General features: G+C 51.3%; 13 protein-coding genes across 13 annotated transcripts; 4 read left to right on the forward strand and 9 right to left on the reverse strand.

Moving 5' to 3' along the window:
- Nucleotides 1-484: 484 nt before the first annotated feature.
- On the reverse strand, nt 485-2,788 carry PV08_02098 (uncharacterized protein; the record flags this gene model as incomplete). Its single annotated transcript, XM_016376458.1, has 3 exons — nt 485-2,460; nt 2,527-2,639; nt 2,691-2,788. 3 exons carry the CDS (start codon nt 2,786-2,788, stop codon nt 485-487), a joined length of 2,187 nt encoding a protein of 728 aa, XP_016241734.1.
- Nucleotides 2,789-3,617: 829 nt separating this feature from the next.
- On the reverse strand, nt 3,618-4,070 carry PV08_02099 (uncharacterized protein; the record flags this gene model as incomplete). Its single annotated transcript, XM_016376459.1, has 1 exon — nt 3,618-4,070. The coding sequence occupies one exon, from the start codon at nt 4,068-4,070 to the stop codon at nt 3,618-3,620; it is 453 nt and encodes a 150-aa protein (XP_016241735.1).
- Nucleotides 4,071-4,569: 499 nt separating this feature from the next.
- Nucleotides 4,570-6,559, reverse strand: PV08_02100 (uncharacterized protein; the record flags this gene model as incomplete). The annotated part of the gene is made up of 8 exons (XM_016376460.1): nt 4,570-4,805; nt 4,859-5,129; nt 5,185-5,336; nt 5,396-5,526; nt 5,614-5,808; nt 5,920-6,032; nt 6,082-6,301; nt 6,351-6,559. The coding sequence occupies 8 exons, from the start codon at nt 6,557-6,559 to the stop codon at nt 4,570-4,572; spliced, it is 1,527 nt and encodes a 508-aa protein (XP_016241736.1).
- Nucleotides 6,560-7,163: 604 nt separating this feature from the next.
- On the forward strand, nt 7,164-8,334 carry PV08_02101 (uncharacterized protein; the record flags this gene model as incomplete). The annotated part of the gene is made up of 3 exons (XM_016376461.1): nt 7,164-7,308; nt 7,365-7,913; nt 8,096-8,334. The coding sequence occupies 3 exons, from the start codon at nt 7,164-7,166 to the stop codon at nt 8,332-8,334; spliced, it is 933 nt and encodes a 310-aa protein (XP_016241737.1).
- Nucleotides 8,335-8,569: 235 nt separating this feature from the next.
- Nucleotides 8,570-10,253, reverse strand: PV08_02102 (uncharacterized protein; the record flags this gene model as incomplete). The annotated part of the gene is made up of 5 exons (XM_016376462.1): nt 8,570-8,698; nt 8,746-9,073; nt 9,161-9,477; nt 9,605-10,156; nt 10,239-10,253. The coding sequence occupies 5 exons, from the start codon at nt 10,251-10,253 to the stop codon at nt 8,570-8,572; spliced, it is 1,341 nt and encodes a 446-aa protein (XP_016241738.1).
- Nucleotides 10,254-11,089: 836 nt separating this feature from the next.
- On the reverse strand, nt 11,090-12,244 carry PV08_02103 (uncharacterized protein; the record flags this gene model as incomplete). The annotated part of the gene is made up of 1 exon (XM_016376463.1): nt 11,090-12,244. The coding sequence occupies one exon, from the start codon at nt 12,242-12,244 to the stop codon at nt 11,090-11,092; it is 1,155 nt and encodes a 384-aa protein (XP_016241739.1).
- Nucleotides 12,245-12,844: 600 nt separating this feature from the next.
- PV08_02104 (uncharacterized protein) lies at nt 12,845-13,809 on the forward strand (the record flags this gene model as incomplete). The annotated part of the gene is made up of 3 exons (XM_016376464.1): nt 12,845-12,965; nt 13,020-13,499; nt 13,562-13,809. 3 exons carry the CDS (start codon nt 12,845-12,847, stop codon nt 13,807-13,809), a joined length of 849 nt encoding a protein of 282 aa, XP_016241740.1.
- A 655-nt stretch (nt 13,810-14,464) lies between these two features.
- On the forward strand, nt 14,465-15,146 carry PV08_02105 (uncharacterized protein; the record flags this gene model as incomplete). Its single annotated transcript, XM_016376465.1, has 2 exons — nt 14,465-14,803; nt 14,907-15,146. 2 exons carry the CDS (start codon nt 14,465-14,467, stop codon nt 15,144-15,146), a joined length of 579 nt encoding a protein of 192 aa, XP_016241741.1.
- A 105-nt stretch (nt 15,147-15,251) lies between these two features.
- On the reverse strand, nt 15,252-15,965 carry PV08_02106 (uncharacterized protein; the record flags this gene model as incomplete). Its single annotated transcript, XM_016376466.1, has 1 exon — nt 15,252-15,965. The coding sequence occupies one exon, from the start codon at nt 15,963-15,965 to the stop codon at nt 15,252-15,254; it is 714 nt and encodes a 237-aa protein (XP_016241742.1).
- A 1,761-nt stretch (nt 15,966-17,726) lies between these two features.
- Nucleotides 17,727-19,124, reverse strand: PV08_02107 (glutaminase A; the record flags this gene model as incomplete). The annotated part of the gene is made up of 1 exon (XM_016376467.1): nt 17,727-19,124. The coding sequence occupies one exon, from the start codon at nt 19,122-19,124 to the stop codon at nt 17,727-17,729; it is 1,398 nt and encodes a 465-aa protein (XP_016241743.1).
- A 660-nt stretch (nt 19,125-19,784) lies between these two features.
- On the reverse strand, nt 19,785-20,171 carry PV08_02108 (uncharacterized protein; the record flags this gene model as incomplete). Its single annotated transcript, XM_016376468.1, has 1 exon — nt 19,785-20,171. The coding sequence occupies one exon, from the start codon at nt 20,169-20,171 to the stop codon at nt 19,785-19,787; it is 387 nt and encodes a 128-aa protein (XP_016241744.1).
- A 1,001-nt stretch (nt 20,172-21,172) lies between these two features.
- PV08_02109 (uncharacterized protein) lies at nt 21,173-21,610 on the forward strand (the record flags this gene model as incomplete). Its single annotated transcript, XM_016376469.1, has 1 exon — nt 21,173-21,610. One exon carries the CDS (start codon nt 21,173-21,175, stop codon nt 21,608-21,610), a length of 438 nt encoding a protein of 145 aa, XP_016241745.1.
- A 781-nt stretch (nt 21,611-22,391) lies between these two features.
- PV08_02110 (uncharacterized protein) lies at nt 22,392-23,522 on the reverse strand (the record flags this gene model as incomplete). The annotated part of the gene is made up of 1 exon (XM_016376470.1): nt 22,392-23,522. The coding sequence occupies one exon, from the start codon at nt 23,520-23,522 to the stop codon at nt 22,392-22,394; it is 1,131 nt and encodes a 376-aa protein (XP_016241746.1).
- Between the last annotated feature and the right edge of the window lie 2,273 nt (nt 23,523-25,795).

Consider the following 25,795-nt stretch of genomic DNA (forward strand, 5'->3'; position numbering starts at 1 on the left):
GTACAGTACAGAGCAGGATTTCATACAAGGTGGGTGGTTGGTGGTGGGTGGGGTGACACGTGGGAAAGTTCGGGATGTGAATTCAATATGATGATTATTGTCTTGTGGTTCCTGAAGATTGGGCCACCCGTGTACACACTTGTTGCAGTACACTACTTGGGACTGGTATCCCTGGACGTATCCCATATGTCGTTCGAGTTGCGTGGATGTCATTTGCTTGCCGGATAAGTAGGTGAATCTTCGTCACGCTCAGCACGACGTAGATCACCACACAATACTGACAATGTTCCATCGGACAAATTGGATCAAGACTCGAGACATTTGACATCTTGAGAAGGATACTATTGCTCATTTTTTTTTTCGTTTGTCCGCTCCCGTTTCTTCGACCGGCGAGTTTCATGGTCAGGTAGTACCTCGCGAGGCACGGATGTGTGAAACCGCCGTTACGAAGCTATCGAGTCACCCATCCCCGTTAATTGGGGGCTTATCTGAAGGGCGGCATACCGGCATTGGCAGCACCACCTCTCAATCCAACTCCTCGTCCGCCTGCTTCGCCGTACATTTCCATGAATGCACGATTCATTGGTGGCTGTGGTCCTGGTCCAGGTTCACTTTGGTACCTACCCTGATGGCCAGCCATGGATCCCGGGAAGCCAGGTGGCGGACCGGCATTCACAAATCCTGGTGGAGGAAACATGCCAGGAGGCATATTTGGCATTCCTGGAGCAGCTCCCGATTCGCCTGTGTATTTACGTTGGGGCGGCTGCGGTGGACGCGGCTGTGGTGGTTGCGGTGGACCTGGCATCTGCTGTAAGGGCGGATAGGGAGCTCCTGGCAGACCTCGAGGAACACCCGACAACCCCGGCGGGAGTGTTTGTTGACGCGAAGCCTGTTGTTGAGGCTGTAGGGGCTGCTGTGGAAGCCAGTTAGGATTCTGGCGAGGAATCTGTTCCAATCCAGGAGGTCTCTGAAGGCCAGGAGGGAGGCTTTGAGGAGCCTGCATAGGCCTCGGTGGACCTTGACCGCGAAGCATAGTGATCAAAGGATCATCAAGACCAGACTGAGCACTATTAGTCGCGCGTCTCCTCATGTCCTCACGTGGTTGTTGTTCATTTTGATACATAGATACAGGGGATTCATCAAACATAGATCGTCCAGTCTCCCGTCTCTGGGGAATAAGTGGTTCTTGCCCCTGAATAGGAGAGACCATCTGATTTCTTGCTGCCGCTCGCATGTTAGCATCATTGGGCATGCCATAGATTGCTCCAGCTTGCTGATGAGGATTTGAGGGCGGCTGAGGCTTTGGAGCTAGGCTAGCTTGACGCAAGAGATTCAACAAAACCTCGTCTTTGTTAATACTGGATTGCTGTCGCGTATGCGTAGGCGGAGGAATGGGGGAGTCAGGATCCGTGACACGTCCGTGGGGTGGCGAACCGTGGTTCAAGATCGCATCCTGTGGCTGAGGCAGATTTTGGCCCGTTAACAGAGATATAAGCGTCTGGGAAGACGGCCGCGATTCCATCTCAGGCTTCGGTTCAGAACCACGCGCATACAAGGGTGTTCGGGGCTTTGTTGTTGTTTCCTGAGTTTGCGGCGTGGGATTGTTGCTGCGGGTTTGCAACATTTCCAGGATACGTGCAAATCCAGCCTGATCAGCATCAGAAGTGGATTCAGAAAGCTGTGTAGATGAAGGCCTCTCGCCGCTTGAGATTGCTGCTGGTGCCTCGACTTGCTTGCTTTGTTCGGTTGGGGGGCTGAAAAGCGAGGCAAAACGTGTCTTGCCGTGTGCTTTGACTGGTGCAGCCTTCGGTTCAGCTACTTTCGATTCGAATCTAGCAAAAAACTTGTCCATGGAGTCATCTGGTTCGGGCGAAGCCACAGTCGGGGCTGATTTTGCTTGTTCTGCGGGTATGGGCTCAGCTTTGTCTTGAGGTGTCGTAGCTCCAGCCTTCATCTTCTCCTTCCAGCGTTGGAAGTCTTCCTGTGTACGGACCTGGAACGGCTCTTCGGGCTCAGCTGTGTCCATCCACTCAGGCTCTGCTTCGGCCTTGGGTTGACGATCCCATTCTCGATCCCTGCGATCGCCACGTCGCCAGTCCGGATGTCTGTCGTCTTTTCCGTTATCATCAGCCTCTGCTGCGTCCTTTCGAAACCAAGGCTGGGAGAATTTGCCTCGGTTCTGCCGAAAGCCTCCGCGGGAGAAATCCTCGTCATCATCCAAACCATGATCGTGCCTGTCTCTTGCAGCCCATTTTGTTCGGCGGACTTCGGTGTCCTGATCTTCGCCATCTCGTTGATTGTGGCGACCGTTGGTCTGGGTACTGCGACGCTCAACTTGCTTCGTTTCGGACCAATCGCCGTTTCTCTTTCCTGACTCGTCATCTTGCAGTTTGCCTACCGGGCGAACGTTGGAGGAGGCGAAAGAGCGACGCGGAGGGCCCAGGACTATTCTGTCGGGATCTGCACAATTGGATTAGCTAGAAACGTAATGTCACAGTGTCGCGTGCATACCAGTGGCCGTGCGACGCTGATTGTCAAGTAGCGCTGGTCGCTTTTGAAAAGGTTCATTCTGTATAGCTGAATCGTCCTGTTTGCCCCGAGTAGGAGCTTTGCGAGTCGTGGTATCCTGTGTGCTGTGGCTTGTCAGTTATTGTAGCTTGGTTGCAGGTATTGTTCATGTTCGAGCATACCCCATCCATTCTTCTATAGGTGGGAGATTCGGTGGCCTGCATATTAACGGTGATGCTCGCAATTTTAACAAATCTTCAACAGAGTAAATTCCGGACATGGCTGTGGCAGGCGAGGTGGTGATAATGTGAGCATCGGTTTGGTAGTGCAGGGCGGCTTGAGGGGAGGATTGTTTGAAGGAAACAAAGAAGGCGGATAGCGCAGAACGCAGGTTCCCGCAGCTGTTTGGGTCTGCGATTTCAGAACAGATCGAATTGCAATGCAGCAGCAAGAGAGTTGGCCTTTGGCGATGCACAAGGTGGCAGTCTGACTTGAGCCCGACGGGGAGGAGTCTGGCGCTTGAATCTCGTCGCCCAGAAGTGTGGGGAGTGCGGTGAGAGATGTGTACCCGGGAGACTAAGGAATAGGAGCGATTTATCGAGATGTGATGTGTTTAGGTGATTGTTTTAAGAGATTGTGGTGGTGTGTTGTGTGTAGGCAAAGATCAAATGCGCAGTTTAGACTTCAATTAAATTCACCTCATTTTGTGACGTCGGGGAAGATTAAAAGATTCAACATTCAACGTTCGAGATCGTGCAGACAAAGCTCGTACCACAATATTCCTCACTCTCTCACTCCACGATCTCGAGAAAAAGAAACAGGCCATCGCATTGCTTCCAGCTTTGTTTCAATATTTCAATTTCTGTCTCTATTGATCGAAGACTTCAAACGAACGACTGCATCTTCGAAATCCGTAATGAATGCTCTCTATCGACGAAGCCCATGTTCAACGCACAAAATGCCTACTTGTATCTCATCTCCGACGTCTGCATTCTCATACCACCTGTTTATGCCGGGCGCACAAAAAACAAGCCTGAGTCAACACTTCTAGGACATCCTCAAGTTCCCATGTCGTTTCCATGACTGTTCCAATATGAGTAATCCACAGCTCAAGATGGTGCTGCGCTTTCCTGGGCCAACTTCCTGAATGTCTCGACCAACGAAGTGAATGCTTGAGAGTCCAGAAATTCGACGACCTCTTTAATCTGGGTTCCATCCTCGGTCGTGGAGAGAATGATAAAATATTCATTGTTATAGGGTCCCGAAGGCGACTCGCCCTTTCCGCGCATATGGAGCACCACTTTCCGTGCGTATTCGTCCACCACTGGCTCGCTATTGAAGGCAAATTTGGGCATGCTGACCATCAATTTGGCTCCAGTTGCCATGAATTCTTGGTAGGTTTGGTTGGTATGAAGTGGCTGTTCAAGATTCTGGGGCAAGATACGTTGAGTGCAGTCTGGTGTACGCAGAGCAATTACGCCTGCAGCATCTGGTCCCGGATCGTTCAGGCCATCGAGGTATCCTTGTGCAGTCTTGAGGAGTTGATCTCGAAGGGGCGACATTTTGAAAGTTGGACGTGGCAAAGATTCACGGTTGGTGGTTCGTTGCTCTACAGGCTGACACCGAGCTCTTTTATATTCGAGGTTCCACACGCGCAGTTATTCGTCAGGCATGCTGCAACTACGCCCTACCGGGTGTTTGTTGAGATGATCGCTCCCGAATAATACTAACACTGATTTACAAAGATACATGTCGAGAAAGTGCACAGCTTGTCAGCAGTGATCGAGTGACAGAGCCTGAGGATATCGGGGTATACGGAATACTGCCATATTGACTCATCGAATGATCATACCCAGTTCATACAGTCGGTATACAGTGCGGACACCATAATGAGGCTCCCAAGCCATCACCTGGGCTGACATTGTTGCTGACGGTATCTTTAGGCTGCCCACACTAGATTGAGACCGTGGAAGACTCGTCACCCTGACCCACCATTGCTGAAGTGGCTATCCATGCGAATGGACAGGGGATGCTTCGTTAAACTCAATTCCACACCTTCTCTCACTCGAAGCCTTGTCCCGCCTTGGCGCACTCCTTCTCAATGAGCAGGACATGCTGCTCGCTACGAGGCGTGATATGAATTTGAAAAGGTGGATGATCATGGGCCAGAGGGTCTATTTCCCATACATTGATGGGTTTCGAGGGCACCTCACTGAAGTTGAAGCAGTAAAGCAAACGACTGAATGCAATGAACATATTTCGGGTGCCGAGATGCCATCCAGGACAGATACGTCTTCCTGTTACTCCTGGTCAGACAACCGATGGTTTGCAGATACATAATCCGACTTACCAGCTCCGAAACCCAAATGACCCTTCAACATCTCCTGGAGGTCGTCGTTCAGAAACCTTTCTGGTAAGAAGACCTCATTTTGGGGGAATTCCTTTTCATCGTGGCTAATGGCGAAGTGGTTGTAGCTGAAGACGGTGCCTTTCTCAAAACTGAAACCGCGGTATGTGTCATCTTCCATTAGAGCTCTGGGGGTACCCGATCCCGTCATATTAGGCCTCCATCTGAGGCTTTCCTTGATCACAGCCACTATGTAGGGCAGTTGGTCCCAGTCCTGTACATGTTCGTATTAGCGGCGATAATAAAGACCAAGGTCATGCACAGCCAACCTCGAACGAAGGCAACCGTTGGGCGGTGCCGCAGACCTCATCCAACTGTCTTTGGGCTGTCACCACCCACTCTGGAAACTTGGCTGCAGCAGCCAGCATCAAATTGATCTGGTTGCGGCTCGTGTCACTTCCCGCTTCGATGATCGAACCGGCTTGCGAACTGTCAGCTTAGGCCCTGTGGACAAGTCTCGTTTTTGCTTGTCGAACATACCACAAAAGTATGTCTGTGCATCATCAAACCCGTACTTTTTAGCCAAGTCAGCCATGTCACGGGCAAAACATTTGGGATCTTGTCCAGCCTTGATGCGGCGCTCAAGATCATCGAAGAATGCTTCATATACCCTATTCAAGTCAGATCAGCTTGGACTGGTGGTCAGAAATAGCATAGATCATTGAACTCTGCAGTACGCTGTGAGCCAATGGCCTTACCCAACGGTCTTCTTATATATTCTTTCCGCTTCAGGGCGGAACCACTGCAACGACCGGGGAAGAAGCTTGACTAGCCAAGGAAACTGCTCAACAAGAGCGGTCGATGGCGACGCTTGTGATCCGATGAAATCGTCAATGGTCGAGAAAAGCGTTTGTACGTTCGCATCCCTCATGCTAGTGCGCCGGCCAAAGACTCTGGAAGGTATCAGCGCAAGCTGAAACGGCTAAGGAAAGAACTCGCATACACCGAGAAAATTACTACGAAGACTTGATCAGCCAAATGTCAAATGCATTGAGCGTGGAGACGTACTCGAGTTTGCAAAACGACCCCCATGCTCATAGAACCTGCCTGGGTCCTTGAGATATTGCCACAACAGCGCTCTCGACTCAACATCTTGAAATGGTTTGTATGTTTCGGACTGGCATGAGGGTTAGACTGGAGAAAAGAGCCTTGGAGTGCCGACTCACATTGCTAGCCATCAGAAGTGAGTGCATGATTTTCCGAAGGTTTCGCCATCTCTCGGTGTGGGTCATCATCACAATCCTGTTCCCTCCGGACATGATGTCCTGAGTGACTGGGAATTCCGGTCGGCCGATGTACAATCGGCCACGGCGATCGAGGAGTTCGCGAGTTGCTTCCATGGAATTGAGAAAGACCCATCTTCTCGCACCGAGCTGGACAGTGAACCTGCAATAAAGTCAGGAAGTAAATGGTCGCAAAATGATAATATGCGTACAAATCACCAAACTGCTTTCCCCATTCCATCAATTGAGCCGAAGGATACTTTGGGGGCAATTGAAACAGATTGCCGAAAAGGGGAATTCCCTTTGGTCCTGGAGGATACTTATACTTGGATTTGCGTAGATATGTTGAGATCAGAGGCACCGCTGCGAAAGCCAGTAAGAGCGCTACAGCATAGCCAAAGTGAAGGTAAGAGATAGCCATGGCGGGAAAGGCTAGGTTGGTATTGGAATCAGCACATATAATTTCGTGAAGACTGCACCTAGCACGCTGACATGGCTTGTGTTTGTATGGATCCTAAACACAAGCAGTCTCGATTACAGCTCGACTACAGCTCAACTACAAGACGAGAATCGGTTGTTATAGCCAAGGCCTCCACGCTTCCAACCCCGGTATCTGGGGTAAGAAGAATATTACCTTACGCCGCCCAAAGCGCGGAAAACGAGCAGTTTGAGCGGATGATTTGCAAACCGAGTCCAATCACTTCTCTTCGAATTTGTCAGGGGCTCGCATAAACGCTGATGGAGAATCCACGTTATAGACGTCTCGGACGAGAATTCATGCCGAAGTGCTTCGTCTTCTCTCCAGGGAGGGAATGTCCCTTCTGATTTTCACTACCCCACGTTGAGATGCTGTTTGTCGTTTCGTGCTCAATTGGTGGGGTCAGTGACTCCGTGAAACTTCCTCGGAGCTGGCAGGCTGTTACTCCGAATTACGAGAAAGTATCGAGGCCACATGAATACTAGGAAATGCGTGTTCGAACAATACCCAGAGGGTTTCAAGTTCCGTGTTGCACGACCTGGCAAGTATGGACGATGCTGATCGATACAATCCTGCAAAATTCGGCCTCTCGACAGTGCCCCTTGAACATGAACCATATGGACCCATCAAGCCAGAGCGGCTCGTGGGAGCTAACAAGAGCAAAGTCGCGGTGGTGACTGGGGCCGGGAGAGGTCCGTATGCTTAGAAAAAGTAGTATCAGTGTAGCACCCTCGCTAACTTGCGCCAGGTATCGGTCGAGCTATTGCCATTGCACTGGCCAATTCAGGAGCGCATCTCGCCCTGCTCGACCTCAGCGTGGATCGGCAACAAGAGACAAAGGCTGCATGCGAGAAATTTGAGGGTGTCAAAGTCGAAGCGTTCCAATGCGACATCACAAACGTCCAGGCGGTCCGCGACACGTTTGCGGCAATCACGAAGACACTGGGTCCTGTGGACATTCTCGTCAACAACGCCGGCGTCGCCTACGGCAAGCTGGCGTCCCAGGAGACGTTCGAGCAGTTCTGGAAAGCCATCGAAGTCAACTTCAAGGGCGCCATGGCCTGCATATACGAGGTGCTGCAGACCATGCGGGAGCGGCGGTCCGGGTGCATCATCAGCATGGCATCGCGAGCAGCGACGGTCGACATGGCAGGGGGGTTGAGCTACAATTCGAGCAAAGCGGCCATTGCGCGAGCCACGTCGACGTTGCAGGAGGAATTCGACGTCGAAGGCCTCGGCGACAAAATCCAGACTTATTGTCTGCATCCTGGTGCCGTGTGGGGTGCTTTGGTGACTGGTAAGTACAATAAATAAGCCGCACGCCAGACAGAGAAAAAGAGAGTGCGTGACTGAAGATTGCTTACAACGTTCCTACCTCATCTTACCTGCACCTACTGCCTAGCCAACCTCATGGCAATCGCACTTACACAGTTTGATGAAGTGATATGGTAGTGCTGACTCTTTACACATTGCTGCTAGAAAACACAACACCAGAAGTGCAAGAGCAAATCAAGCCCATCTTCAAGGACGTCCCGGAACTCTGCGCCTACACTGTGGCATACCTCGCTTCAGGACGAGCAAAGGCCCTGCGCGGACGTTATTTCGACTGTCGACAAGATATTGAGAGGGTGTGTAGTTTCGGACACGCCACGCTTGAGAAGGACGGTCTGTACACTCTGCAGGTCAAGTTCTTGCCGGGCTATGAGAATGAGCCGTGATGGAGTATGCGGACAGCGGATGTCTGGAAGATGAACGTGTACCACGGAGACACGGATGGGTGGAATTCGTAGTACAGTACTTGCTCTGAACAGAGCCAAGGTGGTCTCATTGACCTGTTCGAGGATTTGGGTTACCCTCACCTACATCTACTGCAATACCTGAACACTATATGCAATCCTTGATACAAATGCCTGTCTTAACGTCACAACTTGGGAGCATCCATCAGCTTGGTCTTTATCCACTGCTCACTCCCACCAGTTTCACCTCTGTGGTACTCGGCGTCTTGATATCAGACGCTGATATTTCCCTGGTGGGAGGCTGCCTGTACTCTTGCGTGAAGTCGTGCATGATATTGTTAATACCCTAGGAACAGGTGGGTGCACCACGTCAGTTTCTGTCCTGCTTCTCACCTTTTGGAAAGCAACAAACTGAACGCGGACACAGAAGGGAGGAATGGGCGGGGAGCTCACGGAAACCATCTTTGCAACTGCATCTGGATCCTGCATCGTTTCCATGTTCTGGAACAGCGGATCTTCCTTCAGCGCGACGTCCGGGTCTTGCAGCAAATGTTTCAAGTTCTGCGTAGATACCGGGTCGATTATCTCTTTGTACATCTTCCGCCGGACTTCGCTGTATCGGTTGAGGATGCTGTCGTCCGCTACACCTAGGTGGATACCATTGAGACAGTCGAATAGGTTTCCCACGTCGACGAGGCCGCCCGTGAGGCCCAATCCACCACTTTGGAGTTATGTCAGCTGATGTTCATACTCCGGCGGGAAGATCTGACTGGTATTGGAGAGAGAACAGGGGAATACTCCAGCTTACAATGGATTACACAGATGGGCAGCATCGGCTGCGAGCAGGAATCGACCCACCCGAAAGCTCTGTGCACATCGTTGGTGTATCTTGTACGGGTTGAGTGACACGAGTTTATAGTCCTTGGGCTCTGGGTTGCCAGGTAGAATCCTGCGGAACTTCTCAGGCTGACGGGCCTCGTATTCCTCTTTCGTCAGACCGACCTTCTCGCCGTAGCTAACGCGATATAGGCCATCGTTCTGTAGTAGAGCGATGAGAGCAAAGTTCTCCTTGTCGACAATGAAGGCGCCTTGGCCCCAACCGTACTTGCTGATATCGTAGTATACCTGGACAACTGCATGTCAGTGTCGAGCGTCGATGGAATGCGACATCAAAGCAAAAATACGGTCCGTCCGGCGAGCTCAGAACACGAAGCAAGCGGAAAGAATACTAGGCCGACTGTTGAGAACTTACGTTGGTAGCAACAATCTGCTCGGGCCACGTATACCCAGGAAACTCTTCACCGAATAATGCGCGACGAACTGTGCTGTTCGCTCCGTCACAGCCGACGATGTAGTCTGCTTCGAAGAGCTTCTCGCCCTCGGGCGTGTCGACGTAGACCCTGGCACTGTTCTGACCCTGATCAAGGCGCGTGACTTTGTGAAGATAGTGGATCGTCGCATTCGGTCTACGGTCGAGATGCTCTCGCGTCAAGGCGAGCAGTTTGCCCAGTGGGAGACCGTGCAAGCGGCGGTCGTAGGGCACTTTCGACGCGTCCATCCGGCCGATCAGCGAGCCATCGACTCGACGCCATGACACACCGTCTGAGACCACGTAACCTCGTTCTCGGACCTCAGGAAGCAGCCCGGCGCGTTCGAGTTCGCGCACAGCCGGCCAGGGGTAGAAACTGGCTCGCGGAGAGTCGTCGAGCGTGTCGGACGCCTCGAGTAATTCTACGTTGATGCCGGCGTTGGCCAAAAGTAACGCCAGCACGCAGCCTGCAGGTCCAGCGCCGACGATGATGACCTGGTGAACCCCTGAGTAAGTTTCTGTGTCTCCTACAGCTCAAGTACTTCGATAGGGGTAAGACGGGGTACATGTATCATACCTTGGAAAGTGTCATGGCTCGCTTGGGTTTTTCCTTAGCAGCGTCTGGTGGCAGTCACAGTCCAGATATCGGGATATCAATATGTCACGAAGGGAATTTGTAGGGAAGACAAACACGAGAAACGCAAATTTCAGGCCCTGGCCCACTCTTGCTTCAACGCTTGTGTCCTTCAAGAGCGAGTTTCCTCTCCATCGGTGTTGCCTCGTCCCGCCGCAGAAGGAAGGTCTCCATGGCTCAAATTGTCCGTAGCTCCTCCATAAACTGGGCAGAGGTGGTAGCGAATGTAGAAACCCCAGTCAAAAGTAACAGTACCCCGTTCCGTTGCTGGACCGAGTAGGAACAACACCCCACATGCCCTCTTCCCCAAGGTCCCCAATGCCCCACACGCGAGGCTGCGAACAAAGGGTTGGGGAATTGAACACACAAAGGCCACTGGCGCACATGGCATGGACATTCCTACCTACGCAAAAGCACAAGTGTCAAAGGGAGACTTGGCAAATGTACGCGTGTTATGATCTGGGCTGTGTTCCGTGTATGTGTAAGACAAACCACACATGGTTAAAGTGACAGAAAAAGGAGCAGGATTTTTGAATCAAGTGAATTATTAGCTGCTTCAAATCACTTTTGATAAAGCACAAGATATCTCGATGGCCCCCCAGTGTCTCTCTGCAGACTAGGATGATATGGAACCACATGAAGAAAGAACCGCACAAGATGAACAGACAGATTTTTTGCTTCTCAGCCTTGCCAAGAAGCGAGATCCACAAGGCTCGGCAGCTTCAGCTTCAGCTTCAGCTTCACCCTTGCGTGGCTCAAAGAATTCAATCCCTTTCGTCCGCCCTTTGGCCTGGCTAGACTTTTGCTGTCGCTGCTGGATTTGGCGCCCGCAACTGCTCAAGCACTTGGCAAGACTGAAACATCTGTAATGGAAGATCCCGACCCCTCTGCCAAATCAATATTCTATCATTGCATTGACCTGGACGAGGATCAACGCGCCAAATTCTCTGCACGATCGGATTGTTCGTAAGCGCAGGGTATTCGATCAATGCCCACCAACTTGTGTCCCTCCATGTTTCCGGTGGTGCCTTGGTGAACACGTATGCATCCGGATTCAAGGTCGACAGTGCGAGGGCTTCGAAGAGACAAACCGAGAAGACTTTCATGGGATCCTGACCTCCTGTTACTGCCAGAAATTCGGCCCGGTGATCTTCGATCCATTCCACTTGCGCAGCGAGCCACAAGCTGCTGAGGCCGCTGTTCCCATAATAGCTGTCGATATTATTCATCAGCAACCATCCGTAACAATTTGGGAAAACGGTTGCGTCGTTTGTCTGATCCAAGTTGGTGTAAAACCAAACAGACCTTCCCGGCGTTGCCATTCCCCAGTTGGCATAGTCTCGATAACGGTCTATAAACTGTTGAAGAGTCGGAAAAGCAAAGTCACAGTCCCACACTCCCGGTTGTGCCCTTTCCAGGCACTGACGAGGATGCAACTCTTTTGCGTGTCCTGGGTCGCTGTGGAACCTGAAAGGAGTCACTCCCGCCGATGTATCATTGGAATCTGCATGATTGGGTGAAAATATTCTTGATGCCTGAGGTGTCTCGAATAGTTGGGTTGATTCAATGGTCTGGATTTGTGCTGTTGATGGAGCACGCTCTCTGACTTCATCTCGTTTGGCTAGCTCGGCAGTCTCTGCTACTGACTCCTGATCCGTAGGGAGATCGTGAGCACTCCACAGATGGGTGTAGAACCAGGGCACATTTTCTGGTGCCACTCTGCCTCTATCATTGGTATCTCGACAGCGAGCAACCGTCTGTCCGACACTGGGAAGGTTGTAATCGCATCTATACTGTCCTGTCTGCTGGTTCTTGACGCATTGGCGACACTCCAGATCGGTGCTATTGACGAGACCGGTGCCATGGAGGGAGGCGACGGCTGCGTACACAACGTTGGAGACCCCAAGAATCAGCAGCGTGAAAGCAAATACCATGTGGAGGGGCGGCATCTTTGTGATGGGGAGAGCGAGGTTGGGAAGCGTTTGGTACCGATCGCTGTTTCCTTTCTCTTGACAGTATCCCAATCCCTTCGCAGCCAGGGTTTGCGACGACGACGTGGGAGAGTCGAAAGCTGATAACCTCGCAGGGCGCTATTCTTCGTTCAATATCAAGGCGTTGATGATGGGGACAATGTCTTCATGGTTGGAACCGTGGTGTGAACAGCGCTCTTGTGCAGGATGAAGATCGGAATGGACGGAGTGTGAAAGGATCAATCAGTGGAATTGTACCTCCGCAGGACTACGTTAACCAAGCTAGGACGTGAATGCATTGCTTGAAGATCACAGTGAGACCATATTCAATTCTGTGATTGCTGCCTCGAGGCTTCAGCCCAAGGGCAGTGTTGATGAGCGTCTATACGCTGTCGCTACATGTGATTCACCAGCCGTCGCGACCAGATCTTCACCAGCTCACTCCCAGGTTATCGTATCGTGTCTACAAAACAGATTTCGCTCACTATAGGGTGCCAGACACACACACACACACACTCACTCTCTACCTGTCGCCATCCACCACTCATAGATCTTGGTCAATCTTTGTCGTCGTTCACGATGGCGCGGTTGCTGGGGTTGATCGTGCTCTTTCTGCCGTTTTTTGCTCTATCTTGTGTTGCGAAAGCTGGTTGGGTTGATCGCGCAGTCTATCGCAAGGATGAAAGCACCCAAGACCACCGTAAGTAGTTGAGCTTCTCTTGTCCAAGGGGAGGCCTATTGACACAGCTTCTAGCTCATCGATCCTGGCAAGACTGGACCACAGCTCAGGTGTCTACGTCGACCTCATCGACCTCATCCACTGATGGCTCAACCTCGTCTGGTATCCAGTCTTCCGACAGTTCAACTGCGTCTTCTGATTCCAGGCAAACCTCAGCAGGCACATGGTCTTCTAATCTTTCTTCCACTTCCTCACCGACTTCTGGTTCATTGACTTCGTCCTCATCCTCATTCTCGGACACGGGAGGCAGTGCCTCAGCCTCATCATCGTCCGCTTCGGTTTCGACGACCACAACATCTACACAAGAGACATCTGGATCAAGCGAAGGTAGCTCTAATTTGAGTCCCTCAACGTCGTCTAGCAGCCCTATGAGTCAGGGCGACACTTTCAGTACGTCTTCGACAAGTTCGGGCGAATCAAGCCAGAATCAGGCATCTACTTCGACTTCTAGTTCGACTGTTCAGGATAACTCCAACGCACAAACTACAAGTTCGAGTACAGAACAGTCGAACCAGAGCCAGACCTCATCAGCTCTGACCTCTGCTTCGACTTCTCAGGACAACTCAAGTACGCAAAGCTTGACTTCAAGTACAGAACAGTCCGGTCAGAATCAGGCGACGTCTTCGACCTCTCAGGACAACTCAAATACACAAAGCTCAAGTCCGAGTACAGAACAGTCGGGTCAGAGTCAGACATCAACTTCGACCTCTACTTCGACTTCCCAGGACAACTCAAATACACAAAGCTCGACCTCGAGCGCGGACCTGTCGGGCTCATCATCAAGCACAAGTGGAACTTCGTCTAGTTCCGAGTCTCAGTCCTCAAGTACGTCAACTGAAGCTTCGTCATCTAGCCAGAGTGAGGTCCAATCTGCTTCGCCTTCTGCCAGTTCCCAGTCGCAAGGACCTGAGACAGTTTCTTCGTTCACCAGTACCGTTGAACAGAGCTCTACCACTTTCATCACTGTTATCAGAACTACTATCATCATTCAGTCAACATCGGGTCAGTCATTTACCAGTGACTCAGCATCTCAAAACTCGGGAAATAACAACGCAGCTTCTTCAGTGTCTTCGAGCCCGTCGCCGAACTCATCAGCATCTCAAGGCTCTCCAACAAGCTCACCTAGCTCATCGACAACTTGGGCGTTTGGCATACCCTCTTCCACGAGCGGTGTTTCGTCTTTGCCTGGCACGTGGTCTACATCTTCACCAGCATCGACGACAAGTGGAAGTGGCTTCCCCATCATAATGCCTGTCACTTTCACACCCACAACGCACTGCCCCTTCGACGTCAGACCCGTCTGCATCCTATCAGGCAATTCGCTCACAAATGTCCCAAGTTTCACCGCTGCCCCGAGTGATCTCTACTGTGCTTGCCCATCGTGCTGGCTCGGACAATATTGTGGACAGATCAGTAGGCCAACGGACGGGCTTACATGTCCCCCCTTTTGGGCATGCGCAATGACAGTACCCTCGGGATCATCGACCGCCACTTTGTCTATCCCCTCCGGATTGACCCAAATCACGGGTACCCTACCAGATTGGAATATCACGGTGGCGACCATTACAAGAACTGATGGCCAAATTGGTACCGGGTCTGTGTCTTGGACGGCGGACTTGCAAACAAGCACACGATTTGGAGACGATGGCGTGAATGTCATCTTTCCATTCTACGTTTGGAAGTGCGTCGGGAACCTCTGTGCCGATGGCGAATCTGGTGGAGGAATTGTAAACATTCTTGACTGCCTCTTCAAATTTTTGTGTCCTAATCCTAGCAATCATGGCTGGGAATTTCCACCGGTAAGGTCAAACAGTCAGTTCTCGATAGAAGGTTTTACTAACGACCATAGATTCCCTATCCTCCTCCAGTCCCCCCCGCGTCAATGACCTATCTCACCGATAGTGCCACTGTTACGGGACCTGGAGGCGATTCCAGCGAAACCGGATCTTCAACTGGGTCCTCAAGCAGTTCATCGAGCTCATCGTGCTCAGCTTCAACAGTGTCTTCCTGCGACGTCACATGTCCAACTTCTGTCATCAGCTCGTCAACAACTACCATCACAAGCGCTTGTTCAACAGTATGCTACACTGTCACAGCTTGTTCAGCTACTGGAACAATCTCAACAACGCTGATCGGAAGTAACTCTGCACCAGCTTGTTCAATAATCAATACTTGGTGGAGCAACCCAGATATGAGTAGATCCGTAATGAGTTGGATCGCGGAATTTCCGCCATTGCCACTTCCATCTTATTTCGACAACACGACCTTTTCGATAACGGTGCCGAATGCCACATTCGCGACGATAACGGATTCTACCACTTCGTCCAGGCCAAGCTCTACAATATCTTCGATTGTCAGCTCCACTACTTCCTCAAATATTGGTTTCACGAGTTCATCAAGGACCAGTTCCACTAGTTCCTCGAGCCCCAGTTCCACAACTTCATCAAGGGTCGGTTCTACGACTTCCTCGAGGACCAGTTCCACAATTTCATCTACATCTAGTTCCACGACGTCATCGCGATCAAGCTCTATGGTTACGAGCTTCCACTCTTCCACTGTTTCAAGCAGTTCCTCCTCCACAAGCCGTAAGATGACAACAATCACCGGCTTGTCAGTGAACCCTTCGAAGAGTCTGTATGTTGTTGAGACGTGTGTCGAAGATGCCGAACCCCGTCGCAGCACCTGCACCGGGCCCCTTAAGACTGAAACATCCTGGTCCTGGACGACACCTGCGGCAGATGTGTATAAGGCCTGCGCGACTTGGAAACCACCTGTACCAGATGTACCATCTAAAGTATCTACCAACATGCTCCACTGCATGATTGGGGTGTCAACAGACCCGCCTAAGCCATGGCCGACAGACGGGCCCACCTTCGGAAAGTTTTCGCCTTTTGATGCTACTGAAGCACGCACACTGGCCGGAATGTTTTGCCAGGAGCTTGACAGCCAGAATATCACCATTGTTAGAGGCCCCTTGGGTCCTGATAATGGTTGGGATCAACCGACTGATCAACTCGGCGAATGCAAGAGATACTCAGAGGACGTGTACCGAAAGTCCATTGAAGAATCTGGTGCAGGTACTCAATATTCGCTGAACGAACGAAACATGACCATCAGCGTCGCTTACGACTTTGAGGCTTGTTCCGGTGACGGGCTTAGGCCTTGGCTAGTAGACGGGGTTTACTATGTCAATTATCGAAATTACCGGGGCTGCCTGCAGGACTTGGATTCGCTCATTAATGGCTGCAAATTGAGCGACCAGTACGTACGTGGCGCGAACTTGGGCAGATTCAATTCCGTCGGGGGGGTTTTGTGGACTGGGTGCTTACGGTACGTTGTTGCGGCCGTTGACGATTCTCTGGCTCCACCTGACGTTCTATTTGGCTATTCCTGGGGTTGATTCGGGACGTTCATTGTTGATGATCTTGGTGGCTCTGATCGTTGACAGGAGTCATCGATCTGAAAGCCTGTCAATTTTCAAGGCGATGCCATGATACTCCTTTTGGTGAAAGGCGGAGAGAGATTGATTATCCTATGCATGGGTCGTGACTCAAAAAGTTTGCTTCTTCTGCTGGTGTGACAGGGCCAATACATGATGCAGCTCAAGGACATTTGCGCGTGTTTTTACAGCTGGAGGGAGAATTGAGAGTTTGTTTCTCTATTTTCTTATTGCTTCCTATTTTCCTTTTCTGGCGTCCATGCCATTAGTTTCTCATTCCTTTCCACGACCTGTACATCTCCGGGTCTTGACGACCTCTGCCTCTCCGTGGGCCCCTGTTGCACGGCTGTTTCGTACATGTGCGGATACTCCCTTTTGAGCCAAGTACACTCAGAAAACACAGTATCTTCCGTCGACTGAACACATGTGAGGACCGAAACGGTGTCCCTTTGGATGTTGATCTCATGGGAGGCAGGAGGTGGGACAATAAAGCCGTGGACAGTCGTTCTGAGAAGCCTGTCCGTCGGTTGAATATGTAGCTGTAGAGGTCCCCATTTACTTTGACACCGAAAAGAGTCCTTGCACCTTGGCGAAACTTCACCAACTCTACCTACAGGTATGTAAGGTACCTACCTACCTGAGGTACATACCTTAACCTTACCTTAACCAAGGTACGAACCTGACGCCTATATATATACCCTTCACTGCCGCCTCAAAAAATGACTGTTGACATGTTTAAAGCTGCAAAATTTGTTCACAATCGGGAACCACACACCCCACGACTGCCTAAGCCTCCCGGACCGATTTAAAATGTGTGGCACAGACAGGATTGGGCGATGAAGGCATAGGGTTAAATATACGAACTATTCTCTAGTTGAGTAGGTCTGCTGTCATCTGACAGCACGTATTTTTTGTCGACGCTGAGAAAACAAGCAGCATGAATTCATGGCCCACATGCTGGGGTTCGATTCTCATCGAGACTGTCTGTGCCGATTGCTTTTTTTTTTGGTTGGTTGGTTGGATCCATACTTTCACCACCTCATCTCGAGACGACGAGTGAAGAGGAGCGGTAAAACGCCGTGGGCGGTCGATCTGAGAAGCCTTTTCGTCGGCCGAGTTGCAGTAGAGGTCCCCATTCCCCAGCGCGGGTGCCTCGTGCGAGATGTCATAAAGGGGGAGACCAATGTCAATCGAGTCTCACGATACCACCGCTTCGATTAAGGCAGGTCTGCCCAAGTCATGGCGAGAAATTGTCCACGTGGAACTGAAAACCAGAGACAGTCCTACCAGTTATCAGATTGGAGAACGGCCGAACATCCTGCTCCTCCAATGTATTCTCTCGCCTGCTGTTCGCTTTCGACAATTCGTGGCTGCTGGTGGGTTGGAAGGCTGTCCAGATCCATCTGTAAGACCCCGTTGGGATCAAGTACCACGACCGTTTTGTTCTCGGCAAGCAACCGTTTTATGCTCTCGTGGATGACCCGCCTGGCAACGAGATTCAGGGAGAATGCGTCCCGGAGCGAAATCACGATGGCGCAAGCGTCCCGGTGCTGCCCGGACCCCGGATCTTTGGGGTTTGGCTCGCCGAGTTCCCGCACAATTGCGCGCGTAAGGCGCTCCGAGCCGGCGAAGCGGACGGCACCTCGCAGGGCAAAGATGACCACCTGTCGGTCACAGTTGGGGTGGTGAGGGTCGTCTTTGCCGGCGACGATTTTCGCAACCGAGGTGCTCACGCTGGCTCTGGCGATCTGGCTGACGTCCATCATGTGGAATCCCATGTCGCGCGACAACAGTTCAAATAGTGCGACGGCGCGTACACTGTTGCCGCGGTCGTCCAGTTTGGGCGAGAAGGCGGCGATGCCAACCTGTCCCGGCAGGGCACCAATGACTCCGCCGGCGACACCACTCTTGGCCGGAATGCCGACTCGAGACACCCATTGCCCCGCAGCATCGTACATCCCGCACGTGGTCATGACCGACAGCACCTGGCGGACACTGTCTGCTGGCATGATCTTTTCACCTGTGACGGGGTTCACACCGGCATTGCAGAGGGTGGCTGCCATCATGGCTAAATCGCGGACGTTGACGTTGATCGAGCACTGGCGGATATAGCCCTTGACAACCTCAGCTGGCTTGCACGATATGATGCCCGCCGCCTTCAGCATGTACCCGATGCCCATGTTGCGGTCGGCATCCTCAAGCTCGGCCTCGTACACCTCCTCGTCCACGTGAAGCTGTCGCCCAGCGAGCCTAGATAAAGTTTTGAGGATGCGGTCGGTTCTCTCCTCCGCCGTCGCGTCGGGGTGGACCACAAGCGAATGCGCCGCGATAGCACCGGCATTGATCATGGGGTTCATCGGCCGGTTGTTACCTTTGTGCAGCGACAATTTGTTGAAGGCATCGCCGGATGGCTCTACCCCAATCTTTTCCAGGACACGCTCCAGCCCGGCGTCTTCGATTGCGATTGCGTACACAAAGGCTTTTGAAATGGACTGAATCGAAAACTCCACCTGGTCGTCTCCAGCCGAGTAGACATTGCCGTCTACCATGACGAGTGCCACGGCCAGCTTGGACGTGTCTGCATTGGCCAGCGTCTTGATATATTGAGCGGGTTTGCCATCCTCGATTGGCCGGACCTTCTCCAGCGAAGCATTCAAGTAGTCGGGAATGGGAGACTTCATGCCGAAGGGACCGAGAGAGCTCTTTTGCTGTACCTGTCGAAGCAGTAGAACGAAAGGAAGAAATTGGCCTGGTGTTCTTTATGAGTTTTGTTTGTCGACCGAGCTTAGATGCGCCAATACTCTAGCGTTCCTTAGCAGTGGTATACTGTACGTAAGCGAGCGCTGGGCAATCCACTTATCTAGCAGCCCAGTTCCTTTTCTACTAGTACTGGAGAATGAGACGATTGGCGAGAAAGTGTAAATCTGTCGTGCGGAGGGTACAAGAACCTTGGTTCGTGCCCCGGGTGCTTAGTCATGGTGTTGCCTCAGTTAGGAAAAGACGAGCAGGTGCTTGGGGCGCGTCGAGGTTGTGCGTGAGAGACTCGTTCGGTACTGCCATGGTCTTATGGTGTTGCTTCGTCCTTCACACACCTTGAAAGGGGGTTGGGCTGCTTCGATACTGTTACGTTGGCCGAGCTGGTTCGCCTGTGGCGACCGAGCGGGGAGCCAACGGGGCACTCGGGTACAGAAATATTTAGAGAGCAAGAGACGGGGTTCATATGAGGTTGACGTCTGATACGAAGAGGGCGTGGGAATCGTGATGAGGCAAGAGATAATGTCGTAGATTTTTGATTCTATACTCCAAAGTCGAGCTATCGTCCCTCCAGTCACGCCGCAATCTCAGAAGTCCTCGCATCGCGTCACGAAAAGTGCAACGACTTCATATGGATGCGCCTCTCTCAGTGTGGCGACGGCGCGCTTCGCTGTCGTCGTTCCGACAATCAACATTTCCACGCGGTCTTCACTCACGTACTCGGGCTGTCCGTTCCCAGGGGTTCCGATATGCGGAGTTGCATGGGGTGCGACTTTGAACTGGCCCGTTCCAGGGCTGACGAAGGCCGTGTCCGTGTACTTTGGGGGCTCGCTAGCGTCTACCCCGGGACCGTTGGGCCACTGTCCTGCACCGGTGGACCATAGTGCATCGAGACACTGCTGTGTATGAGATTGAGGGACGTAGAAGGTGACTTTGTAGAGCGTCGTGTCGGGATTCTCCGATGTGGTTGACATTGCGGGCAGCTCTGATCTGTGGTTGTAACGACAATTTTGAATGTAGAGCGGCGAAGGCTTGGGAGTCGTTGATGGATTTTACGCTGAATCTACGTTCTCATGTTGTGATTCCGAAATGTTGTTGTCACAAAACTTTGGCCGGTCCTTAAACACGAGAATTGTCCTAGACGTTGGTGGTCGCCAAGTGCAAATCTTAGCGACGGGGATGCACGCCGTCGTGTTTCCTTTGTTTGTCTGTAAATCATCGACCAGACCTGGCGAAATGGGCGTTTCCAAAAGGGAACATCCAGGTGTCTCAACGTTCTCTTACTCCGCTACCATCTCTAGCACATCAAGCCTTGAGGCCAGGGCTTCGACAGGGCAAGATTGTACTTCTGGATTTGCAGCAAGATTGCTGCCAGGAGCACTGCATCTTCCGATGAGTTGCACCTGCACACAACCAGGAGTAAGATACAGATCGAGGCGATACGAATACCCCCTTGGAGGTTTCAACAGGAAGGCAGTGGCATGGAGTCGTTCTGATAACCAGAGTTTCGATCTCTGAACCGCGAGCAAATGGCCGCGGGCCGCGGTGAATTGCTGGGATGATGACAAACTTTGGTGTCCGAGAACTTCGGCCGTAAGGCTTCGTTCATCCTGACGGAGCTCACAGCCACGAATATGGAAGATTGTGCATCCAAGATGCACTCTGCATTGACTCAGATTGCTGTCCAACAAGCACAACAATCAGCCAAACCCCCAGGTGGCCGGGATGTGAGAAGCTGGTTCCACGGCTCTGGAATGAGGCTGTCCACAATTTACACCCCAACTTATTCGGCCCCTGTTACAAATCCCAACGTTGGATTTTGCTCGACTGGCGACCTAAATAAATACACGTTGTAGTCACAAGGTGTACCTCACGAGCAACCAACTTTGAAGACATCCGAAAGAATTCTCAACGCTTCTTCGCAACACCCAGGTGCGAGGAACCCACAAGCATCTCATCTCATAGAAGGAAAACAATGGCAGACACCAATGTCGGGCACTACCTGGGCGACCTCGAGGCTGCAACTAAGGTCATCCCACCGAACGAGCCATACGTAATGATGAACCTGATTACCTTCAAGCCACATGCTACATACAGCCCTGGCTATCAGGGGCCTAAACCTGCGACGGGAAGGGAGGCGTATCTCATATTCAGGGACATGTTCAACGAGCGAGTAAGAGAGATGGGTCTAGATGTATCCGTTGTCTTCATGGGCAAAGCCCATACACAGATCGTGGCTGGGCCACAAGAAGGAGAAAGCTGGGATGTTGTCGCTCTCGCCAAATTTTCATCCTGGGCGGCTTTCAGGTCGATCCTCGAAGATGAGAAATACGTCAAGGAAATTCAACCACATCGTCTCGCAGCTCTGCAGGAGTTTCGAAGCTTTGCTGTCACGCAACCGCCACAGTCCTAGAGGGATAGGCTGACTTGTATATCTCTTAACACTGCAACCGGTTGGTCATTATTGCTGTGGACGCTGGTGATGAGCTCTATCTTGGGGAGATGGGCATCCCCAACAAACATCTTTCGTCTTTCCTCTACCACAAGCATCCGCAAATAGCACTCCACACTTCACGTAGAGAGGAAGCACCAGGTGCACAGGGCTGTAGTCAATCAGGTGGCCTGAGTCAGAGGTAGAGATTCACTCGCAGAGCATCCTCTTCTTCGTCGCAGCGCTTTTTCCACCTTGCCAACCTCAAGGAACGTCTCTCAGAGCATCCTGTTGATTGGGGGCCGGCGCAGGAGGCAGGGCTTCCTCACAACACCTCGATCCACGTCTTCAGTACACGCTGAGCTGTGCAATGAAATGTGCGCTGAACTGGGAACCTGTAGACAACGCTGAAAACTTGATTGGGATTGGCTTTTCTACTGCGTCACCTTGTACGCGACTCGAGAATCGCGATACTGACTGTGCAATCATGACTGCGTACAAGCATATCCATGATGAAGAAAAGAAAACACATGCCTGGGCCTCTTGACTTAGCCTTCCACACCCACTTAGCTCTAGGCCCGCTGCGACAGAGACTACCTCTCAAAAAGGAGAGGCGCGCACAGCCTAACTCACTACAATATGATTAAGCTGAAACGAAAGACTGGCTTTCCTTCGATGTGATTCACATTACATGGTGTACCTCTGGTCGTTGGGGGTCCAAAAACAGGATTCAAGTCTTCTTTCAATACAACTTCTTTGGAGATTATGACGCTGCTTGTTCCACAGCGGAAACAAAATCCTTCAAAAACAGCCAGCGAACCTTCTCTGCCGAATTTATCACCTTCCAATTCTTCAGCGTACCATGTGGGAACGAATCCAAACCACTCGTACTGTCAAGGATAGTATTGTCATGGGCGATTATAACAAGAACGTTATCAGCCGCATCAAAGACCTGCATGCGCTCAATAGAGTGTACAGCCTCTTCGTGGTTATGAGCAAAATGTGTGGAGGGCTCATAGTAGGGGTCGATTCCCTTTTTCTTTGGGTGGATAGTCTCAAATACATGCCCTGGACAAATCGAGGCATATTTAGACACGTAGGGAGACGGCGAGATCTCTATAGGAAGAGGTAGATATTCTGTGGGTCGAAACTCGCCCCCGTGATGAGCCGTGTCACCGCCCATATAGATAAAGATGTCCTCAGCGTCGCCTTCTCTAACGGAAGCGACTCGCGCCAGCCCGCATATATGGCCGATGGCGTGCCCGGGGGCGTCGAGGAGGTAGAATGAACCATCTCCGAAATAGTCGATCGCTCTAAAGCCACCTATCTTGAGTTGAGAAGTGCCGTCAAAGTCTAACTCTCGATGCTCACGATTCGCGAAGTCCGAGCTCAAAAGAGGCGAAGCTGCGTTCTCTGGGTAGGGTGGAAAAAATGCATCCCTGACGCCCGGGCCCGTGATTAGAGTCGTACTCGCAGGGAACTGACTCACGTCCCCAATATGATCAAAATGCCAATGACTCCAGACGACGGCTTCAATCGCGCCTCCCTTGACGTCCACGCCATTTTCTTGGAGGACTTCATCAACGTTCTTTGGAACATCGAACGCCCACCCCGGCCCGCTGATTAAGGACTGGACAGCAGGAGGGTGGTTTTGCCAGTCTTTCCGCAGACCCAAGTCAAATAGGACCTTTCTGCCTGAAGAGATCTGCTCGACTAGGAAGCTGAGGGTCGGCGCTGTCAGCTGCGTATGGCCGTGGATGGGCGGCGTCATGAAGGCCTGCGTGGGCACCTTGAGTCGGGCAGTGCCATCAACAATTTGGACCCTGGCCGAAGCCCCTGGAGGAGCATTCAATGCCTCAGGCTTCTTAGCGGGATGGAGAAGAGAAGATGCCATTTTCGACTTTTTTTTTTTGAGGTGTTGCTGGTCGTCTCGCACTGCCAACTTCCACCGAATTTCTTCCAGGTACTTATACTCTCATCTCTGGTCAGATAGGGGCCTTGATTCCCAAGTAAAGACGTGGCCGGTCCACTCCCTCGCGGTGGCCATGTGGTGGAGACTGCCTATAGTATGGAACGTGTTATGGTCGTTGTTCCGCGGAGCCCCACTCGACATCAATAGATGGCCGTGTTTGGTGTTCCGCGGGCCGAAAGCCTCCCACCGGTTTTCGGTGGACCCTCCATGCTGACGAGAAGGCTTGAATGCGTCGCGCTTTTGAGGTATCAACATCGCATTCCGCAGCACGATCCCAAGAAAAACGAATCGCGCAGTTAGAGGTTGTCAGGTCTGGACTCTGTGTGCGACATCAAATCTCACCAATGCTTTCCACGTTGGCGCTTCTGCGGTGCCGCAAGAAACCGTGAACTCCACAAGCGACGATGACTTGGTATGACACGACTTCTTGTGAAGAGCAACGTCAACAATACTGAGGTCGGCAGTGAACGCAGCACCAGCACGACTCTGTGGCTATCTTTGAGCTCCGTAGACGCCTCGAGAGGTAACTGACGAAGATGAATATTCACCCTTCACAAATTTGTGTTCCATATTGAAAGACCCGAGCATGGAATCACGGGACAGCCATCCACCACATGCCTGTGTGACTGCTTGACTGTGCTTTACCGCATGTCTCAATCATTGCATCTGCTGGTCACTCATGACATCCACTCCATCGTGTGTCGTTCTCAATCTCGGGTAGATGACAGCAGCCGGGATTTGCGAACTGACCTGTAAGACTCCCCAGTCAACCACGATGTTTCAACGCTTGGAATGCCCTTGTTCGATACCAGTTGGTTTCAGCTCCTACTCCTTATTTATACACAGCGGCCCTCAGTGCACAGTTTGACAGACATCTGTTTTCTCGATTGGTCATGTCTAACAGCGCCGTACTAGAGTTGAGTTGTACTTCGGTGAAGCTATGGTTTAAAGTGAAACTCCAGTTGAAGACTGTAGAACTATCAAATCTCTCCGCCATTACCATATCCGCTATGCTGGAGATCTTGAAGCAGAAAAATTAAACCGATCATCCTACGAGAGCATTTAGTAAAACGAAGAGACTATTGCAATGGTTGCAACCCCTGGCAGATCCACTGGTTTGGAAACCCCTACATAATTATCTCATGCCGTTAAACTTCCCATCTGTAACTACCTTCGAGATACATGCGTCCCGTGAAGTTCTAGCAGAAACACGGTGCATTCGCTTCTCCCAGTGCAGCCATCTCGCAACTGATCACATTCCCGAAGCAATCTGCCACTTTTCCATCACAGGTCTGCCCATTACTAGCAAAACAAATAACGTCCCCACTCGAGGTTCCAGCGCACTCAGCCAAAGCCGTTCCAAGGCCGAGAGAGACGATTAGCAGGACCACTTCTGAGACGTATAGCTTCATGTTGTCGAAACCTTTTTTCGGTGTAGAGTGGTCTTTGATAGGTCTTTGTAAGAGTTAGTAGGAGGGAAATGAAGGGATGCGGGCTATATCCGACATGACATGGACGTCGTTGAAGATTGGAGCAGGCATTCAGTGTACGCACCTTTCTTAGAAGTCGTTCAGTTTCTCTTGAGAAGTGTATTGTCAGACAAGTTTTCTAAGATGGAGGAAATTGATAGCATTTATATCCTAAGCTTCGTTAGTGACATGGATTGTTCTAAAAACCAATTCGTGGCTACAACCTCCATGACCAACTATGGTAAGCTCACGCACCCGTTCTTATTTTCTGATTAGAATGGTGCGAGGTCGAGCATTATTGTCGACCCAATGTGGATCTATAGTTTCCGTCTGCTGACCGAGTTATGAGACGAATCATGCCGGCCAGATTCGATAGAAGTATCTCACACACATATAGGGGGTTAACAGATAAAGGAATATTATGTCTATACCTAGCATGATTAGGGAATCAATCAGCTGAGTCATATCAAAGGGAGGCATTATATGTGTATCGGAGTTAACAGGTAAAGGAGGTTCGTGTCTACAGTAATGATTAGGGAAACAATCAGCTGAGTTGGATTATATGCAGACACTATATACTACATAGAGGTTAATAGGTAAAGGAAATTCAAGCCTGTAGCAATGATTAGTGAACCAGCTTCTACTACGACACTATATAAACATCGACTATACACAGCTTATACACTGAGTTGAAAACATCACTACCTGTTAACTTACTTTGATTTG

Source organism: Exophiala spinifera, assembly GCF_000836115.1.
Source record: "Exophiala spinifera strain CBS 89968 unplaced genomic scaffold supercont1.1, whole genome shotgun sequence".
NCBI classification, from domain to species: Eukaryota; Fungi; Ascomycota; class Eurotiomycetes; order Chaetothyriales; family Herpotrichiellaceae; genus Exophiala; species Exophiala spinifera.